Source organism: Microcaecilia unicolor, chromosome 4 (genome assembly GCF_901765095.1).
Source record: "Microcaecilia unicolor chromosome 4, aMicUni1.1, whole genome shotgun sequence".
In the NCBI taxonomy this organism is placed as follows: domain Eukaryota; kingdom Metazoa; phylum Chordata; class Amphibia; order Gymnophiona; family Siphonopidae; genus Microcaecilia; species Microcaecilia unicolor.
This window is the reverse complement of record NC_044034.1, coordinates 140206976-140226596: the sequence shown is the minus strand read 5'-3', so window position 1 is coordinate 140226596 and position 19621 is coordinate 140206976. Positions and strand designations below refer to the sequence as shown.

Here is a 19621-nt window from a genome sequence, read left to right as displayed (position 1 = left end):
TCTTTCTCCGTAAATCTCTGGTCCCCTTTGCAATCTGCCATTTTCTTTTCAAATCTCATATACTCTATCATCAGGCCACGCCACTGCTGCAAGGTTGGCACTTTGTTTGTAATCCATTCAGTGAGTATTAGCTTTTTGGCTGTTAATGTTGCCCTATGAGTAAAACTTTTAAAGCCTGTAGGGATGGGACGCACCAGCATCGGCCGCCCGAACAGCATCTGAAGACCCTTCTTCCAAGTTGCCCCCCACATCTTGGATGTCGACTGTGTGAGAGAGTTCCAGAATCTTTAGATACCGGGACACAACCAGAACATGTGGCCGAGTGTCGCTCCCTGTGCTCCACATTTGGGGCAAGCGCCATCTGGGGAAACTCCCATGTGAAATGCCCTCGTTGGGGAGATATGAGTTCGCATTACAAGTCTGTATTCCATTTCACTGTACATGACCATCTTGGAGGAGTTGTGTATCTTGTATATAAACTCTTGCAAGTCTCGTGGTGTCAAATTTGTGCCCAAATCTTTGTTCCACTTCTGAGATAGAGTCTCATAGTTGGGCTCTTCTGTCATATCTCTGAGGTGTCGATGGTGCATTGTCAAAGACACTCTGCCCTGGGATTGTAAGGAGTAGGCTGACGATAATTCTTCCTGCACATCTTCCGTAAAACATTCCCAGGGCTGACTTTTAATATAGTGCCTCAGCTGCCAATAATGGAAGCTGTCTGTCGAATGAAGGGAAAATTGTGCCCATAGATCCTCAAATGACCTCGGTTGCCCCTCTGCAGTTAAAGCATGATATAGGTACACAAGGCCATTACGTCGCCATCTGCGAAAGGCTCCATATATGGTACCTGGTGGAAAATTCGGATTATCACAGATAGCCAAAAAGGGGGTGACCTTACTCTTAAAATGGTGATACCTGCTGACCCACCTCCATACTGCTTGTGCTGATTGTTTCAAGACTTGGGAGGCTTGTCCCCCTCCCATATGCAGTAGGTAACTGAAATGTATTCCTTGAGTTAGAGTCGTCTCCAAAGGAGTGTCTGAAAATTCTGAAGTCATAGATCGTTTTTAAGTTGCGCGGCAATGCATTCCATAACTGTGTACTCAAGTAGGTAAAGTTTGACGCATGCATTAGTTTGTATTTTAGACCTTTGCAGTTGGGGAAGTGCAGATTAAGGAATATACAGAAATTAGAGAGAATTAAAAGTCTTTTTAATTACTCACCCACCAGCACAGCATCAGACATCAGTTTCAAGTTATAACAAACTTACAAAATCTAACATCAGTACCTCTGGTAATTATAAGTAATTAGACTAATTAGATAAAGAAGGAAGAAAAGTTTGTTCCTCATACGAAGGTCACAGAACAGAAAGAAAGCAGAGAAAGAAAGAATAAATGAAAGAAAGATTCATAGTTATAGAGAATTAGTTTCTAGTAAGGGGGGGGGGAGTAAAACCCGTTGGGAAAAACCAAAGGCCATTGGATGGATCTGAAACACTCTCTCTCCCAACATGCCTGGTTTTTTCAGAGTTCCTTTGTCTGCAGCAGGGTTTTATAGGCTGTTGTGAGCATCCACCTGTCCTCTACCCTGGACCAATCATAGGTGCTGCATATGGGCTGGAGACTTGTAATTGGGACTTTCATATGTGCTCAAAGTTTTGCAATTTGTGTCCTTGCCACACCTCTAACTCACTTTTGTAACAGGATATACCAGGTATCTGAATTGCCTTAGCAACATGAGACCCCATCAGAGCATGTGACCAGCCAGAAATTCCTTCATGTGGCTGATAGGAAAAAGAGAGTTTTGGGGGATGGGAAATAGTGCAGTATACCTGAAATAAGTTAAATAGTGCAGTATACCTGAAATAAAACTTAATTATAGACAAAACAGTCAAAGAACTTTAAAAGGATAGAATGAAGGCTCAAATCTTGTTCTAAAAGACTGTTATTTTCTGTACTTTGGTTGCTGGATAAGTAGCACTGCTACTGACTTCAATTAGGTGTTAATTAAGGTGTGAGGAAGTAGAATATTTGCAGAGGTTACTATGGGCAACCTGTTTACTGAGTTAGCTTGAAAGGGCCTGTTTGAAGCACTCCCCTTAGATTCAAAACTATGTAAAGGGGAAAGGTCCCACTGAACTTTCTGTATGAGAAGTTCTGAGAGAAGAGATCATTTCTCTGGTAAGTGAACATTATTTTGCTCTGTGCTTTGGGAAAATAAAGATTGGGGTTTAAAGGAGGAACTGTAGGTTAGTGGTAGGCAGAATAAAAATATATATAAAAAAACAAACTTTATCAACTAATCTCCATACTCTTTTCCCCCTAGTTTTAAAACTTGAATTTTGTACCACAGCATTAACAGATAGCCTGTAGCAGACACTGCAGGACGTAGTTTATCTTTTTTTAGATGCAGTGACCAGAATTGAACACAATATTCGAGGTGCAGTCGCACCATGGATCGATATAAAGGCATTATAACATCCTCATTTTTGTTTTCCATTCCTTTCCTAATAATACCTAACATTCTATTTACTTTCTTAGCCACCGCAGCACACTGAGCAGAGGGTTTGAACGTATCATCAAAGACGACGCTTAGATCCCTTTCTTGGTCGGTGACTGCTAACGTGGAACCTTGCATTACGTAGCTGTAATTCGATGACTTCAGAATTTTAGAACAAGGACAGTGCCGAGCAGACTTCTATGGTCTATGCCCCGAAAATGGCAAGGACAAATCAAGATCAGGTATACATATGAAGTATCACATCATACCTTATGTAATGAGTTTTTGTTCAGCAGACTAGATGGACCGTACAGGTTGTTATCTGTCATCATCTACTATGTTACTATTGTATATATTACCTGGTGGAGGAGTGGTGTTTGTAAGCTATTTTGGGGTTCTATGGATAACTCTGAATTTAAGCAGATAGTTAGATGTTCCTTCTCATGTTCATGGTAGCCATTTGGATTTGATTTTTATTTCTCATTCTTTATATTATTTTCTGGCTGCACAATCAGTATATCCTGTTTCTTGGTCAGACTATTATTTTATTGATTGTACTCTCAGTTTTAAACAAGAAGTTATACCCCATATTGCTCAGGAGAAGGTAAAAAAGATTTAATTAAAACAATCTTTGGTAGAGATTCCTGACTTTCTGATTCAGTTTAAAAACACAATAAAATCTAATTACAGAGGTCTCACAATTATAGCATATATCTGTCATAATTATAACATCTATAATAGGGTAATCCAGCCTATTAAAGTTAAAAACTCTAAAAAGGATAATTAATTTTAAAAATATAGACAAAAAATCCATGGTTTTAAAACCCTTTTAAATTCACTGTGTGGGCCTTTTACAAAGACACGCTATTGTTTTTATCGCGCACTAAAAATAAGCATAAACACTAGAGACAACCATATATTCCTGTGGGCGTCTATAGCATTTAGCACATGCTAATCATTAGCGTGCGCTAAAAATGCTACCATGCCTTTGTAAAAGACCCCCCTTAAAGAGTTGTTCTCCCCTATTTCATATGGAAGTGAATTTCACAGAGTTGGCCACAAACTAAAATAGTCCTTTTCGTCGTACTTTGCAGTTTAATAATGCTATACAAATCTCATTTTCTGATCATTAATTATATTTTTCTTTTCTGAATTAGATAACAAGAAAATCTAATTTAAAATATCTGACCTGATAATCTTCTTTAAGGGCATTCAACTGAGCTTCTACACTGACTGTTACTTGGGTCTGGCGCTGAAGCAACTCTTGCACATTTTGCAGAGAACAAATGATTTCCTTTAAAAAAAAAAAGCAAAGAAAAATGTAACTACACATAGTGAACTTTGTTGCAGTGAAGCAAAGTTACTAAAGTTACTCACCTGTAGCAGGTGTTCTCCAAGGACAGCAGGCCAAGTATTCTCACAACTCAGTGATGTCATCTGACGGAGCCCAGTGCAGATGCTGACTAGGGAGATCAAGAGCTTTCTAGTAGTATCCCACTGCGCATGCGCTGGTGCCTTCCTATCTGATATGCAAGTGTTTGTCCCTCAGTCATAAAAAAAGAATTCAACTCCAAGGAGAGATGGGAGGGTATGTTAGAATACTTGGCCTGCTGTTCTCGGAGAACACCTGCGCTTTCTCTGAGGACAAGCAGGCTGTCATATTGTCACAAGTGGGAATCCATAGCTACCAGGCTCATCGAAAACAACAATGCTAGGAGAATAGGAACTCAAAACGTCGAGGCCTGTTTTCAATCAACCTCAAACAATTTGTATACTAGATGTGGAGGTGCAGCCTAGAACAGAAGAAATCTGGGCTTAGGGGCATGGAGTTGAATTCTAGACACCAAACAAATTGTAGGACTGCTTTCCTGAACCGGCACTCTCTTCAGGTATCATGCTCAAGGCACTAATGAGATGTGAATGTGTGGACAGATGACCATGTCGCAGCATTGCAAATCTCCTCTATGGAAGCTGACCTCAATTGGGCTACTGACGTAGCCATGGCTCTGACATTATGAACCTAGACATGTCCATCTAGAGTTGGCCCAGCCTGGGCATATGTAAAGGAATTGCAATCTGCTAGCCAAGTGGAAATTGTGTGTTTGCTGATGGTTATCCCTCATCCCAGTAGCATAGCAAGATCGGTTATTTTAAGTGGGCCCACAGTTATTTTGGGTGGGCCTTCCAAACCACCCCACCTTTATCCTGCATCTCTTTCCCTCTCCTCCATCCATGGATTTGATTTTTGCCCCCAGCTGTGACCCAGCAACCCCCTTCCCTGGTGTACCTCACCATGTTTGCAAGCGGCAGTAGCAACACACATCCGCTGCCTGTGCTGGTCTCAAGTGTCTTCCTTCTGCCTCGTCCTGCACTCACTAATATCACTTCCTGTTTCCTCTGGCAGGACGCGGCAGAGGGAAGCCTGCAGAGACCAGCATAGGCAATGCAGATGTGCGTTGCTGTTGTGGTGAAGTAGATAGGGAGGGAGTTGCTGGGCTGCGGACGGATCCAGGGAAGGAAGAGAGGAAGTGACCACCTTAGAAGTGTGTTGGGAGGGCCAGACAGGGTGGGCCTGAGTCAAGACACTGCCCCATCCTGTTTGGGTCAAAAGAAACAAAAATCTGGGTGGACTGTCTAGGAGCTTCAGTCTGCTCCAGATAGAAGGTAAAGGCTCACTTGCAATCCAAAGTATGCAGTACACTCTTGTCCGGATGGGCATGTGATTTTGGGAAAAATGTTGGTAGAATGATTGACTAATTAAGATGGAATTCCGACACTACCTTAGGAAGGAACATAGGATGTGTGCAGAGAACTACTCTTTTGTAGTGAAACTTAATGTAAGGTGGGTCAGTTACTAGGACATGAAACTCACTGACCCTGCGAGCTGAAGTGACCACCACCAGAAATACAACTTTCCAGGTCATAAGAATAGCCATACTGGGTTAGACCAATGATCCATCTAGCCCAGTATCCTGCTTGCAACAGTGGCCAATCCAAATCACAAGTACCTGGCAAAAACCCAATTAGTAGCAACACTCCATGCTTCCAATCCTAGGGCAAGCAGGAATCAAGTGACTCAAAACAGCTTTCATCAGCTGGGTGAGGACAATATTAAGATCCCATGACATAGTTGGAGGTTTGATAGGGGATTTTGTCAATAACAAACCTTGCATGAAGTGAACAACTAGAGGCTGTACAGAGATGGGCTTACCTCCCATACAGTGATGATAAGCACTAATTGCACTAAGATGAACCCTTACAGAGTTACGGAGCCCCTTGTTCTGCATGATGAAAGTTAGAAAACAGTCCAATCTCTATGGTTCTTTGGAGGATAACTCCAGAAGAAGTGAGAACCAGATCTGCCTCAGCAGTAAGACACAAAGATCATAGTTCCCTGGTCTTGCTTGAGTTTCAGCAAAGTCTTCTCTATGAGAGCCAATGGAAGATATGCATACAGAAGACCCTCCTCCCAATGTAGGAGAAAGGGAATGGAAATGGGACTTGATATACCACTTTTCTGTGGTCTTTGCAACTATTATATAGAGGTACTTATTTGTACCTGGGATAATGGAGGGTTAAGTAACTTGCCTAGAATCACAAGGAGCTGCAGTGAGAACTGAACCCAGTTCCCCAAGCTCAAAGTCCACTGCACTAACTATTAGGCTACTCCTCCACTCCATCTGATGCTAGTCTGTTGTGCAATCAGAGCCTGGAGCAGAACTGAGGGACCTTGTTGTTCAGATAAGTGGCAAACAGATCCACCAAAGAGGTGCCCCACTCTCGGAAGATCTTGCAGGTTGCACCCATATTGAGAGTCCACTCATACAGTTGCAAAATCCCGCTCAGTCTGTCCGCCAGGCAGTTATCCTTTCCTGGGAGGTATGTGGCTCGGAGGTCGATCCTGTGAAAGAGGGCCTACTGCCACATCCCCACTGCTTCCTGACACAAGGGGTAGGATTCTGTATCCCCTTGTTTGTTTACATAAAATATTGCAACCTGGTTGTCCGTTTGGACAAGAATTATTTGGTTTTGCAGTCAATCTCTGAAAGCCTTTAGAGTGTTCCAAATGGCCCTGATCTCAAGGAGACTGATATGGAGATCTGTTTCCTGAGCAGACCAAGTCCCCTGGGTGTGAAGCCCATCTACATGAGCTCCCCATCCTAGGACGAATGCATTCATTGTTGCCACCTTCCGAGGAGGTGGAATTTGGAATGATAGTCCCACAGTGGAGACATTCAATGGGCGTGACATGCACTTTTGAGGCCATATGGCCCATCAATCTCAACATTTGCCGAGCTGTGACTTGTTTGCTGCTTCGGACTTGTGAGGCAAGCACTAATAAAGTCTCTGCTCTTGCTGTGGAAGAAAAGCCTGAGCCTGCAATGTATCTAGCAGGGCTCCTATATATTCCAATTGCTGTACAGGAAGAAGGTGAGACTTGGGGTAGTTTATGATGAACCCTAGTAACTCCAACACCCAAATAGTTAGGCACATTTACTCTGATCCCCGTCCTATGATTTATTTATTTATTAACTTTTTATTCTGCTTCACCCATCGTTCCAGTGAATTACATAATTACATACACAATATAAAACAAATAAAATAACAACAAAAGACTCTTCAAAATATTTAACAAAGTCCTGAAGCAAATATTACAATGTCATGCACTACCCCAGCTGTAGGCTTTCATGAAAAATAATGTTTTAAGCTTTTTTTAATTCCTTAAAGTATATAATATTCCGCATTCGCAAAGGCAGTTTATTCCAATAAGCTGATCCAGCAATGTAGAAAATTTTACTTCTGTATTCTATGATGTGTTCTTGACCAGCCAATTGTCCAGATAGGAAAGCACATACATTCCCAGCCTGCATAGATACACTGCTATTACCGCTAGACATTTGGTGAAGACCCTGGGAGCTGACGCAAAGCCAAATGGCAGTAGATGATACTGGTAATGGATATTTCTATTCAAAATCTGAGATACTTCCTGTGACTGGGAAGTATCAAAATGTGGGTATAGGCATCCTTTAAGTCCAGAGAGCATAACCAATCATTTTCTTGAATCATAAGAAGGGTGCCCAGAAAAATGGTGACCAAAATGATAAAGAGGATGGAACTCCACCAGTATAAGGAAAGGCTAAAGAGGTTAGGGCTCTTCAGCTTGGAAAAGAGATGACTGAGGGAAGACATCATTCAGGTCTACAAAATCCTGAGTGGTATTGAACAAGTAGAAATGAATTGATTTTTTACTCTTTCAAAAAGTACAAAGACTAGGGGACACTCAATGAAGTTACATGGAAATACTTTTAAAACAAACAGGAAAAAATATTTTTTCAGTCAAATAGTTAAGCTCTTGGAACTCGCTGCCGGAGGATATGTTTTTTCAGTAGAGATGGACAGATAGAAAATGTTTATTTTGTGCCAATTCATGTTTCATTTACAGGAATTTCTTTCTAAATATAGAAACAGAGAAAAGTGCAGGCAGATAAAGACCATTGGGCTCATTTTCGAAAGAGATGGACATCCATCTTTCGACATAAAATGGAAGATGGACGTCCTTCTCACAGAGACGTCCAAATCGGCAGTCCATCGCAAGGACATCCAAATTTCAAGGGGGCATGTCGGAGGCATAGTGAAGGTGGGACTTCGGTGTGCCTAACACTTGGACTTCTTTGACCCATAATCGAAAAAAACAAGGACGTCCCTGACAAACACTTGGACGTTTTCACCCGGACATGTTTTTATTACGAATAAGGCACAAAAAGTTGCCTGAAATGACCACTGAAGGGAATCGAGGATGACCTCCCAATACTCCCCCAGTGGTCACTAACCCCCTCCCACCCTCAAAAAACATCTTTAAAAATATTTCATGCCAGCCTCAGGTGTCATACTCAGGTCCATGACAGCGCATGAAGGTCCCATTAGCAGTTTTAGTGGGTACTGCAGTGCACTTCAGACAGGCGGACCCAGACTCATACCCCCCTACCTGTTACATTTGTGGAGGAAACAGTGAGCTCTACAAAGCCCACCACAAGCCCACTGTACCCATATATAGATGCCCCCCTTCACCCGTAAGGGCTATGGTAGTGGTGTACAGTTGTGGGTAGTAGGTTTTGGGGGGCTCAGCACACAAGATAAGAGAGCTATGTTCCTGAGAGCATTATGAAGTCCATTGCAGTGCCCCCTAGGGTGCCCGGTTGGTGTCCTGGAATGTCAGGCGGACCAGTGCACTACAAATGCTGGCTCCTCCCACGTCCAAATTGCTTGCATTTGGACGTTGTTGACATGGATGTCTTTGGTTTCGAAAATTGCCGAAAGTCAGAAACGTCTAGATCCAAGGATGTCCAATCTAGGGAAGTCCAAATTTAAGGATTTGGACGTCTCTGACAATATTTTCGAAACGAAAGATGGATGTCCATCTTGTTTCGAAAATACGGGTTTCCCCACTCCTGGATTTTGATGTTTTGCAAAGATGTCCAAATCGCAACTTGGACGTTTCTTTTGAAAATGCCCCTCCATATGACCTATCTAATCTGCCCATCCTTGCCATCTACTCTCCGTATCACTCCCTTAGAAATCCTGTGTACTTGTCCCAAGCTCTCTTGAATTCAGATACTGTTTTTATCTCCACCACTTCCACCAGACAACCATTCCACAAATTCACCACCCTTTCTGTGAAGAAGTATTTCCTTAGGTTACTTCTGAGTCTATCCCCATTCACCTTCATCCTAAGCCCCCTTGTTCCAGATCTTCCTTTCAACTGAAAGAGAATCATCTCCTGTGCATTTATGCCATATAGGTATTTAAATGTCTCTATCATATCTCCCATTGTCTGCCTTTCTTCCAAAGTATACAAATTGAGATCTTTAAGTCTGTCCCCATATGCTTTATGATGAAGACCACTGACCATTTTAGTAGCCGCGCTCTGGACAGACTCTACCCTGTTTATATCTTTTTGAAGGTGTGGTCTCCAATGTGCCCTCTTTCCACAAAATCCACATTATTATCAGCGAACAACAAAACACAAAATATCATGTATTTCTGCTCATTTTCATCCACTAAAAGACAACCCATCCCTATATCTCACCAGCCTTCAACACTGTGGATCATGCTTACATGGCTGGCAGAAACAGTTATCTGTGGCATAATATTTGCATAGTTCAAATCCTGGCACGGTAATGCCAACAAAACCCATTCACTTTGAAGGGCTTCGTCTGCATTGCCACGCGGGAACCACTAGCACAGAATGACAAAAGAGGCCCTTAGTGAATACATTATAAGGTAGCTTTTACCTGTTTTTCTCCTTTAATATGTATGTTTTCTTCATTAAGCATTTTATTTATTTCATTCTCCTGGACAAAAGTTTAAATAATGAGAAACAAAATCACTATGCTGTATTGATGCATTATTGAATTGCTATCATTCTATAAACCATTTTGTAATATCTGCAACCTGCAACTGAATTTTAAAATTGTACATTAGTTATGTATCTCTAAATGAGATGGGCAACTTGGTACAAAAAATGTTAGGAATTAACAGAAAAGGACTGGAAAACAAAAATGAGCATGTTATAATGCCTCTGTATCACTCCATGGTGCGACCGCTCCTCAAATGCTGTGTGCAATTCTGGTCACTGCATCTCAAAAAAATACATAGCAGAATTAGAAAAGGCACAGAGAAGGGCAACGAAAATGGGGGATGGAATGATTTCATATGAGGAAAGGCCAAAGTGACTAGGGCTCTTTAGCTTAGAGAAGAGACAGCTGAGGGGAGATATGATAGAGGTCTATAAAATACTGAGTGGAGTGGAATAGGTAAATGCAAATTGCTTGTTTACTCTTTCCAAAAATAGTAGGACTAGGAGGCATTCAATGAAACTACTAAGTAGTAAATTTAAAACAAACTGGAGAAAATATTTCTTCATTCAACGTGTAATTAAACTTTGGAATTCGTTAACAGAAAATGTGGTAGAAGCAGTTAGCTTAGCAGGGTTTAAAAAGGTCTGGCTAATTTTCTGGAAAAAAAATCCATAAGCCATTATTAAGATGGACTTGGGAAAATCCACTATTTATTTCTAGAATAAGCAGCACATAATGTGTTTTACTCTTCTGGGATTGGCCACTGTTGGAATCAGGATACTGAGCTTGATGGACCTTCAGTCTGTCTCAATATGGCAACACTAAGGGGCCCTCTTACTAAGCAGCGGTAAAAAGTGGCCTGCGGTAGTGTAGGCGTGTGTATTGGGCGCATGCCGGGCCAGTTTTTACCACATCTACAAAAAACAGCTTTTTTTAATGGGACAGGAAAAGGACCTGTGGTTAAAATGAAACCAGCATGTGCCAAAAACCGGCCTGAGCCCTTACCACCACCCATTAATCTAGCGGTAAAGGCTCACATGCTACAAGCGTGGTGACCGGTTGGTGCATGCCAACTGCAGATTACTGCCGGAATTGGAGCACGTAGGAGGAAATAAATAAATAAATCATCCATGTATTATGGGCGCACACCAAATCTGAAATTACCACCAGAAGGGCATGCTGGCCTGGCGGTAGTCTCATTTGGGCGTGTGCTGCACATGTGTAGAGCCTCCCGTGGCTTAAAAAAAAGGGCCCCTTATGTTGTTCTGTAAATATGATTTTATTAGGTAGTTAAGGGAACCTAGAGAAGTTCTAGCAGCTCCAGCATGTGACCTTCACAACCAGGCTGCCTCCCGCGATCTGAATATTGGTCCCCTAAAGACTGAACTGTACAGTTTGCTACTGATTGTTGTGTGTATGGTCTTCTACTGGTGGGGCAGCACTGCAGTATTTCTTGGTTTAATATAGTGCTATGCTGTAGTACAAAATGTAAAATGCATCATTTGAAATTTATAGACAGTGACATTTAGGGTTAATTTTGTAAATGTTCTTCTGCAAATAAAGCTAGTTATACATGCTGTGCATGCAGAAAAGACCTTCTATAAAACCATACAGTGGTATAGGCGTGTATAAATATGTACAGCAAGAAGATAGTATGTAGTTACGTGTATGTGTATTGCATATAGGCAGTCCTAGGGGTATAGCTTCTAAAATAAGTAAATACACATTCCATTACTGCTTTCCATTCCACTCACGGACATGCCTGCAAATAAAAAATTTACCTAAACACATGCACACCTTTAATTTGCTTCCATTACCCTTCAGACACCTATATATTTTCTACTGTTTGAGCTTTATTTAAGTCTATGCAACTACTATGATTTGGAGAAAAGACAATGCTAGTTATGCATCCTGAAATTCATGTATATGTGATTATAACAGAGGCTGTGTAAAAGAAGTTTATTTGATTTTCCCAAGATACATGGAGGGGCATAATCGAACGAAAACGTCTATCTCCATGGGCGTTTATCTCCGAGAACGGGTCCGTGAAGGGGCTGACCGAACCGTATTTTCGCAAAAAACAGACATGCATGTTTTATTCGACAATTTGTGAGCTGGGCGTTTTTGTTTTTCAGCGATAATGGAAAATGAAAGCGCCCAGCTCAAAAACGAATAAATCCAAGGCATTTGTTCGTGGGAGGGGCCAGGATTCGTAGTGCACTGGTCCCCCTCACATGCCAGGGCACCCTAGGGGGCACTTTTACAAAAACAAAAAAAAAGGTAAAAGAGCTCCCAGGTGCATAGCACCCTTCCCTTGTGTTGAGCCCCCCAAATCCCCCTCAAAACCCACTGCCCACAAGTCTACACCATTACTATAGCCCTAAGGGGTGAAGGGGGGCACCTACATGTGGGTACAGTGGGTTTGGGGGGGTTGGACGACTAATAAGCATTAAGCAACACATTTGTAACAGGTAGGGGGGGATGGGCCTGGGTCCACCTGCCTGAAGTCCACTGCACCCCCTAACAACTGCTCCAGGGACCTGCATACTGCTGCCAGGGAGGTGGGTATGACATTTGATGGTGAAAATAAAAAGTTGTGAAACATCATTTTTTTGTGGTGGGAGGGGGTTAGTGACCACTGGGGGAGTCAGGGGAGGTCATCCCCGATTCCATCTGGGGGTAATCTGGTCATTTAGGGCACTTTTTGGGGCCTTATTCGTGAAAAAACAGGGTCCAGGAAAAGTGCCCTAAATTCTACCTACAAACGCATACTTTTTTTCCATTATCGGCGAAAGGCGCCCATCTCTGTTCGGGTGATAACCATGCTCCAGTCCCGCCTTCACCACGCCTCCGACACGCCCCCATCAACTTTGTACGCTTCCGCGATGGAGTGCAGTTGAAAACGTCCAAGTTCGGCTTTCGATTATACCGCGTTATTCGTTTTTGTGAGATAAACATCCATCTCCCGATTTAGGTCGGAACTTGGGCGTTTTTCTCGTTCGATTATAAACAGGATAGGGGTCCTTTTACCAAGCTGCAGGAAAAAGGGACTTGCGCTAGCAGCGGGGTCCGTTTTTCTCACATGCCAGGGCCCTTTTTACCGCAGCAGGTAAAAAGCCTCCAGACAAACATGGTAGTGAAGTAAGAGAACTCTTACCATGTGGCCATGCGATGGGAAGCCCTTACCGCCACCTACTGAGGTGACGATAAGGGCTCCTGTGGTAACCTGGCTGTAACCGGGCAGGGCATGGCGATGCCCGATTACTACTGAGTTACTGCTACAGATGCCATTTCTGGGGCTTTTCTTTTTCCCCTGGAAATGGCACGCACTTGGGGTGGAACTACCACCAGCAGCTGCATTGAGCCAGTGGTAGTCCCAATTTAGCGTTCAGTAAGACCACATTGGGCTTGCCGACACTTTGTAAAAGAGTCCCATAAAGTTTTGTTTAAAAACTCCTTCTCTCAGTTCCTCTGAATTCTCAAAGGTGGTCAGGGAAATAATCTCAAAATATGCTAACAAAAATTGTATCATTGGTGATAACATTGCTATAAACTGTTGAACTTTGTTCAAGGCAGGGGCGTAGCCACGGGCGGGCCTGGACGGGCCTGGGCCCAGCCACTTTCCCTCCAGGCCTGCCCATCCATGATCCCACATCCCCACCGTTCCGGAGCGCTGAAATTTGAAGCAGCGCTGCGCTCCGCATGCCTCGTTCGACGACGCTGGTCATAGTCACGCCGCTGCGCGTCAGATGCGCTTCGCTGAGCCGCCACTTCAGTTCAGCCAGCAAAAGAAGAAAAACAAGCGCGGGGCCGCGCCGCTGCAGGTATGCGCTGTCGGCTCTGCCTGTCCTCTGCTCCCGGAACGAGAAATTGACGTCAGCGGGGGCAGAGGAGGGGAGAGCTGACAGTGCATGACTGAAGGCTGCTGCGGGCGGCCCCGCACTTGTTTTTCTTCTTGTCTTGACACTGCTGCTGCTGCTGCAGAGGGCCAGAGTGAGAGAGGAAACGTGGCTGGTAGGGGAAGGGTGTCCGAGAGAGCAGAGGGGAGAGAAAAAAAGAAGAGGACGCTGGAAAGTACAGAGAGAGCGAGAGATGGGGAGAGAGGGGGCGTGGAAAAGAACAGGGGGGAGCAAGAGAGAGAGAGATGGGGAGAGAACATGGAAAAGAGCAGGGGAGAGAAAGAGGGGAGAGCCAGAGAGAGAGATGGGGAGAGAAAGAGGGGACATGGAAAAGAGCAGGGGAGAGCCAGAGAGAGATAGGGAGAGAAAGAAAGAGGGGACATGGAAAAGAGCAGGGGAGAGACAGGCTGCTGGGGAGAAGGAAGGGGAACAAGGGGGATACCCTGACTGGTCAGATGGAGAGACAAAGAGGAGAAATGCTGGATGAAAGGAGGGTGAAAGAGGAAAAATGCTAGAAGGAGGGGCAGAAAGAGGGAAGATGCTAGATGGAAGAGGGGTACAGAGAGAGAGACAGATGAGTAGAAAGATGGGGGAGAGAAGAAGGGGACATGGAAAATGGCAGGAGAAAGAGAAGCTGCTGGAGATAAACTGGGGGAGACCTTAGCTGGTCAAATGGAGAAATGCTGGATGAAAGGAGAGAGAAAGAGGGAAATGCTGGAAGGAGGGAGCAGAAAGAGGGAAGACGCTGGATGGAAGGGTAGGAAGAGAAAGAGGAAAGCCACTGGTAGGATGGTGGGGAGAGAAAGGACATGCTGAATGGAAAAGGGTAGAGAGATAACTGTCTAGAAGGAAGGGAAGATAGATGGAGACAATGGATGGAAGGATTGGGAGAGGGTAATAGGTGGAAGGATGGAGAGAGAATGAGGGATGACACTGGATGGAAGGGTAGGAGAGAAAGAGGGAAGATGCTGGATGGAAGGTTAGAGAGAGAAAGAGGAGACGCTGGATTCAGAGAGAGGGAGAGACACTGAAAGGATGGGGAGAGAAAGGGGGAGAGGATAGAGTTAATGAAAGACTGCAGAATAACAGGAAGGAGAACAAAAGTGAGGAAAAAATGAAAAGGGATAGGTAGATGAAGTAAAAAGAGGGAAATTAAAATGGATAGTAAGATCGGATGAAAGTTCCGGAGCGCGGAGCTGCCTGGAATGAATGGCGGCTCCCGCTCAACTGCCTGTCCAGGACTCCAGTCCAGCCCACCACCACCACCAAGTGCACGCCATGCAGTGCACATTTTACAGGAGGGTTGCGGAGCGGAGGTGAGGAGCATGAGCCTGGCCCTGGAAGGTTCTTCTTCATGATTCGACATTATTTTGAGGCGAGCCGGTAATAAAAATTTAAATACTTTTTTTTCATCATGATTTTTAACATTGTGTGATGTGTGCTGTGTAATTTTTATTAAATTGAGCTAGCTGGGGCCTGCTGCCTGCCTGGAGCTGGTGGTCACTATTAAAATTTATTGTTGGGGAATTTCTGGGTTGGGATGGGCTCCTCATTGCCCTAGGTAATATGGGTGGGTAATATATATATATAGTGCCCACCCATATTAGCTCTGGGCCCAGCCAAAATATCAGGTCTGGCTACGCCACTGGTTCAAGGAAAACAGCATACCAACCTAATATAATTTGAACCTTAAATTTAGGTGAGTGGAGCCTCCTTTTCTAAGATTTTTTAATTTTATTTTTATAGAGAATTGCATATTTACATTAAAGACAATGTTCTGAGAGAAATACAACTGGCAATATAAAAAAGGAAAAGAAGAAAAATGTAATACAACACTATTCAATCATTGAAAAAAAAAAAGAAAAATGGAAAGAGAGATATAACACTTAATCCTGTCAAAAGGTAGGACAAAAAGCAATAAATAAAAAAAGAAATCCAATAATAGTCATGAACTATTCACATATGTACCCTAACTAACCCCTTCCCCCCTTTTACAAAGCCACGGTAACGGCTGCCAGTGCGGTAAAGTTGATACAGCCCATTTAAAATGAATGGGCTATGTCAGCATTACGGTGCTACTTTGTAAAAGGGGAGGCAAATCTAAGCCCAGTCTTTCACCCAATAAAAAATATATTACAAATTCTAAACAGAAGTTGCATTAACTCTTGTAGGGGATCTTTTATAAAGCAGTGCTAGCTATTTTAGCTTGTGCTACAAATCAGCTGGCGCTAAATGCTGAGACATCCATTATATTCCTATGGGCGCCTCAGCGTTTAGCGCCAACTGATTTTTAGCACGAGTTAAAAATGCTAGCGCTGCATTGTAAAAACTCCTTAGCTTCTTGAGTCTGCAAAAGATTATCTAGCTGCAGGGGATCTAAGAACATATATTACTTCCCTTGAAATTTCACCTGGCAATGCCTAGGAAACTTCAAGAAAAAAGTCATACCAAGAGCCAAAGCTCTTGATCATAATTTAAGAAATTCTCACTTGATCAACTGTGTCTTTCGAGAAACATCGGGATAAACATAAACATGAAAATGAGCAAATCTTTTCCAGCATTGCGGTCAGATTTACTTTCAATACTTCCTCAATCTGTCCCCCAGAAATATTCTTAACAAAAACTGGAATATAATAACTTTTTTAAACAATTAGGAGGGATGAGGGGGTCAAAGGACAAGAAATCTACCATATACTGTTTCAACATCTTATACAGGGCAATCATATTATTATATGGAAAATTTAATAAATAGAAATAAATCAAAACATAGAAAATTAGATGATATCTTTTTTATTGGGCCCATTTACAAAGCCACACTAGAGGCTGCCGGTGCAGCATCCACTAGCACAGCTTTGTAAACAGGGGGGTTGGACTTTTTTTATTGGACCAATAATAAAGGTATCATCTTATTTTCTTTTCTGTTTTGATTTATTTCTATTTATTACCTTTAAAAGTGGACTAACACGGCTACCACAACAGTTTACTATGCAAAATTTAAAAATCATAAATTATTAGCTCGCATCTGGTTCTTCACTGTTTCTAAGATTTTTATTACACACAAATGGGAAAAGCCCTCCAGAAAGGCTGGTTTCCTCTCAGGCTAGTTTCCTTGCCCTTCCACCTCTCTCTTGCCATAACACACAAAACCTCATTCTGTTATCAGGTACCTCATTTATGGAACTCCCTCCCTGCTCATAGCCATGATGAACCATCCTTCAAAAAATTCAAACTCCTACCCAAGACTTGACTATTTCAAGAGGCCTTTAGTTGATGACCCAAACAGCAGTGTCTTCGCCCACAGCACTTTGTCTTTCCTGATACCCCCTCTCCTCCCTTTCTAACTCCTTATTTCTACTTCTATCAGTCCTGATTTCCCTTATTGCAAGTGTTCTGTATTTTTCTACCTTACTTGTCCTACTTTTTCACTATATTTATATTTCCTCGCCTTTTTTTTTGTATAATTGTAAACAATCTAGCAGCACCTTGTGCAATAGACAGTATGTCAAAAAAAACTGTAAACATAATAAATAAATGAACATTACATGAATTTTTGTCTGTGAATATGTATATTTTTGTAGTTTTTTTCTCATAATAAACAAGAAAAACAAGAACATGCTAGTGTGCAGAAAATAAGCATTTAGTTGAATACCATTTGGAGTTTTTGTTGTAGCTCTTGCAGCTGCTGTTCTTTTTCTATAAGATTGATGTTTTCTGCCTCTGCCCTTTGTTGACATATGACCTTGGACTTTAACAAGTCTACAGTTAGTTTTTTCAATTCCTTGATACAGGAAAACATTAATTTTATAATTAATCGAGTGTCACCATTGCAATTCAAAACAGACTAATCTCATAATAGACCAAAATGACTTGTGTTCTTGCAGAAATATTTATGAAAGCACCAGAAAATGTCAGCTGAAATTAAAACTGTAAGCCTGTTGGTCTCTCCATTGCTTATTTTCAATTTCCTTTTCAAAGGTGTTCATATGTTTTAATCTTCCATATATATCACCCTCATTAGTTATGCTGATTTTAAGCAAATAATTTGTTATATTATTCAGCTGAGGTGGTGCTACAGTGCTATTGGAGAAAAAATGTCTAAGTAGTGATACTGTTATAGCTAAGGAGATTTAATTGACAGGAGATGGCATCACATGATAACGCTGAAGCTGTAGCTTCCATTTTGATACACTCAACCCAAAGCAAAATATTGGTCCACGCCAAGCCATACATAAGCAGCCCTTATTTCTAGAAAGCATTTGCTATTGTTTTGGGTTATTTAATATGGCAACAAGCTCTGCCTACTGGCTTCTGGCCAGATAATGGGCCAAGCATGCTCCTGCCATTTGTTGTCAATTAAACCTCCTTGGATATAGCGCTGCTTCTCCCTGATAGTGAAGCAACAAACATTTAAAAAAGAGAATTTTGTCATTTTAGAAAATGTAATTCTTTGCTAACTCTTACACACAGCAAACAAAAAAACAAAAGTGATTGATGGCGCTTTCACATGGAAACAACATCCATGTGTAAACAGTAATTTTAGAATGGTCACAATTTACATATGGATGCAATGGACACATCAAAATATCCACATTTAGAAAAGAGGCATGTTGGGATATAAGTAGCACTGAAGTATACATGACTATGACATATTCCACAAAGCCCCGCACATCAAGAACAGAAATCTAAATGTCATCATCTGACACAACCAGCAACCTCGCTTTTCGATTGGACCTTGCATGGTGCTTGTCTTGGTGGTTGCTGGAGGAGATCTGAGAACTGTTCAATTGCCTGATTGTTGTCTGTGTATCTGGCTATTTCTTACATCCCTGCTCTGTTTCCAGTACATACCAGGCTCTATGACTGCTTCATATGTAATGGCTAGTCCTATTAGAGAAACTAGGTCCCTGGAGTAGCCTAGTGGTCAGTGCAGTGCACTATAGAAAAGGGCACACAGACACATAGCCCACTCTAACTGTTACACTTGTGGTAGAAAGTGTGAGCCCTCCAAAGCACACCAAAAGTCTATTGTACCCACATGAGGGGAGATTATTATGCTATGTCACAAATTGTGCTATGCCTGGCTATTCTTGTAATCGTGATCCATGTTGAACTAGTTTTTGGTATATATGGAATATAAGAATAAATGCTATGCTATATAGGTAACATTTACAGTCATAAGGGCTATTGAAGACATGTACAGTTGGGTACAGTAGGTTTTTTGTGGGCTTTGGAGGGCTCACCATATAATATAAGGGGGTAGCAGTGAGATGGTTACCTGGGAGCTTTTATGTGAAGTCCACTGCAGTGCCTCCTAGGGTGCCCCACTGCTTTGTTGGGATGTCTGTGTGACCAGTAATGCTGGTTCCTCCTACATCCCAATGACTTGATTTTGTGTGTTTTTCATTTGGACATTATTTTTCAAAAATGATCCAAAAAAGTATGCACACTGAGCACAACATCTAGCAAATGGCCATTTAAAAAAAAAAAGATAAGATGTTTTTCAGGCTCAAAAATGGTCATGTTCGCTACTAGATTTTTGTTTACTCCGCAAAACATCCAAAGTCAGATTTAGAAATCATATCAAAAATGCCTCTCAATGTCTGTTATAAGCCGCTTAGACTTTTAGATACTGTAGGACATAAATTTTGTAAATAATATATTTTGTAAATAATTATTATAAAAGTTCTATTATCTCTAGGATTGTTAGCTGAGAATACAATCATTGTGGGAGTTTTTAATCTACATGTCGATTTGGTGAGAGCAATTCTGATGGTGCAGAGTTTATTAATGCTCTGTCTTTGATAAGCTGACATCAATTAGTATCAGACCCCACTCATTTATTAAGCCATACCCTTGAATTGATTT

At 42.1% G+C, this 19621-nt stretch overlaps 1 protein-coding gene across 1 annotated transcript in view; it reads right to left on the bottom strand.

The window, feature by feature from the left end:
* The window catches only part of CCDC73 (coiled-coil domain containing 73), a 98114-nt gene that overhangs the window by 25727 nt on the left and 52766 nt on the right, over window positions 1-19621 (bottom strand). The window contains exons 5-7 of the mRNA XM_030202428.1: window positions 17406-17534; window positions 9792-9851; window positions 3689-3793 (exon numbers count right to left, since the gene is read on the bottom strand). Of these exons, the coding sequence (XP_030058288.1) occupies window positions 3689-3793; window positions 9792-9851; window positions 17406-17534 (294 nt within the window). The remainder of the gene's footprint in view (window positions 1-3688; window positions 3794-9791; window positions 9852-17405; window positions 17535-19621) is intronic.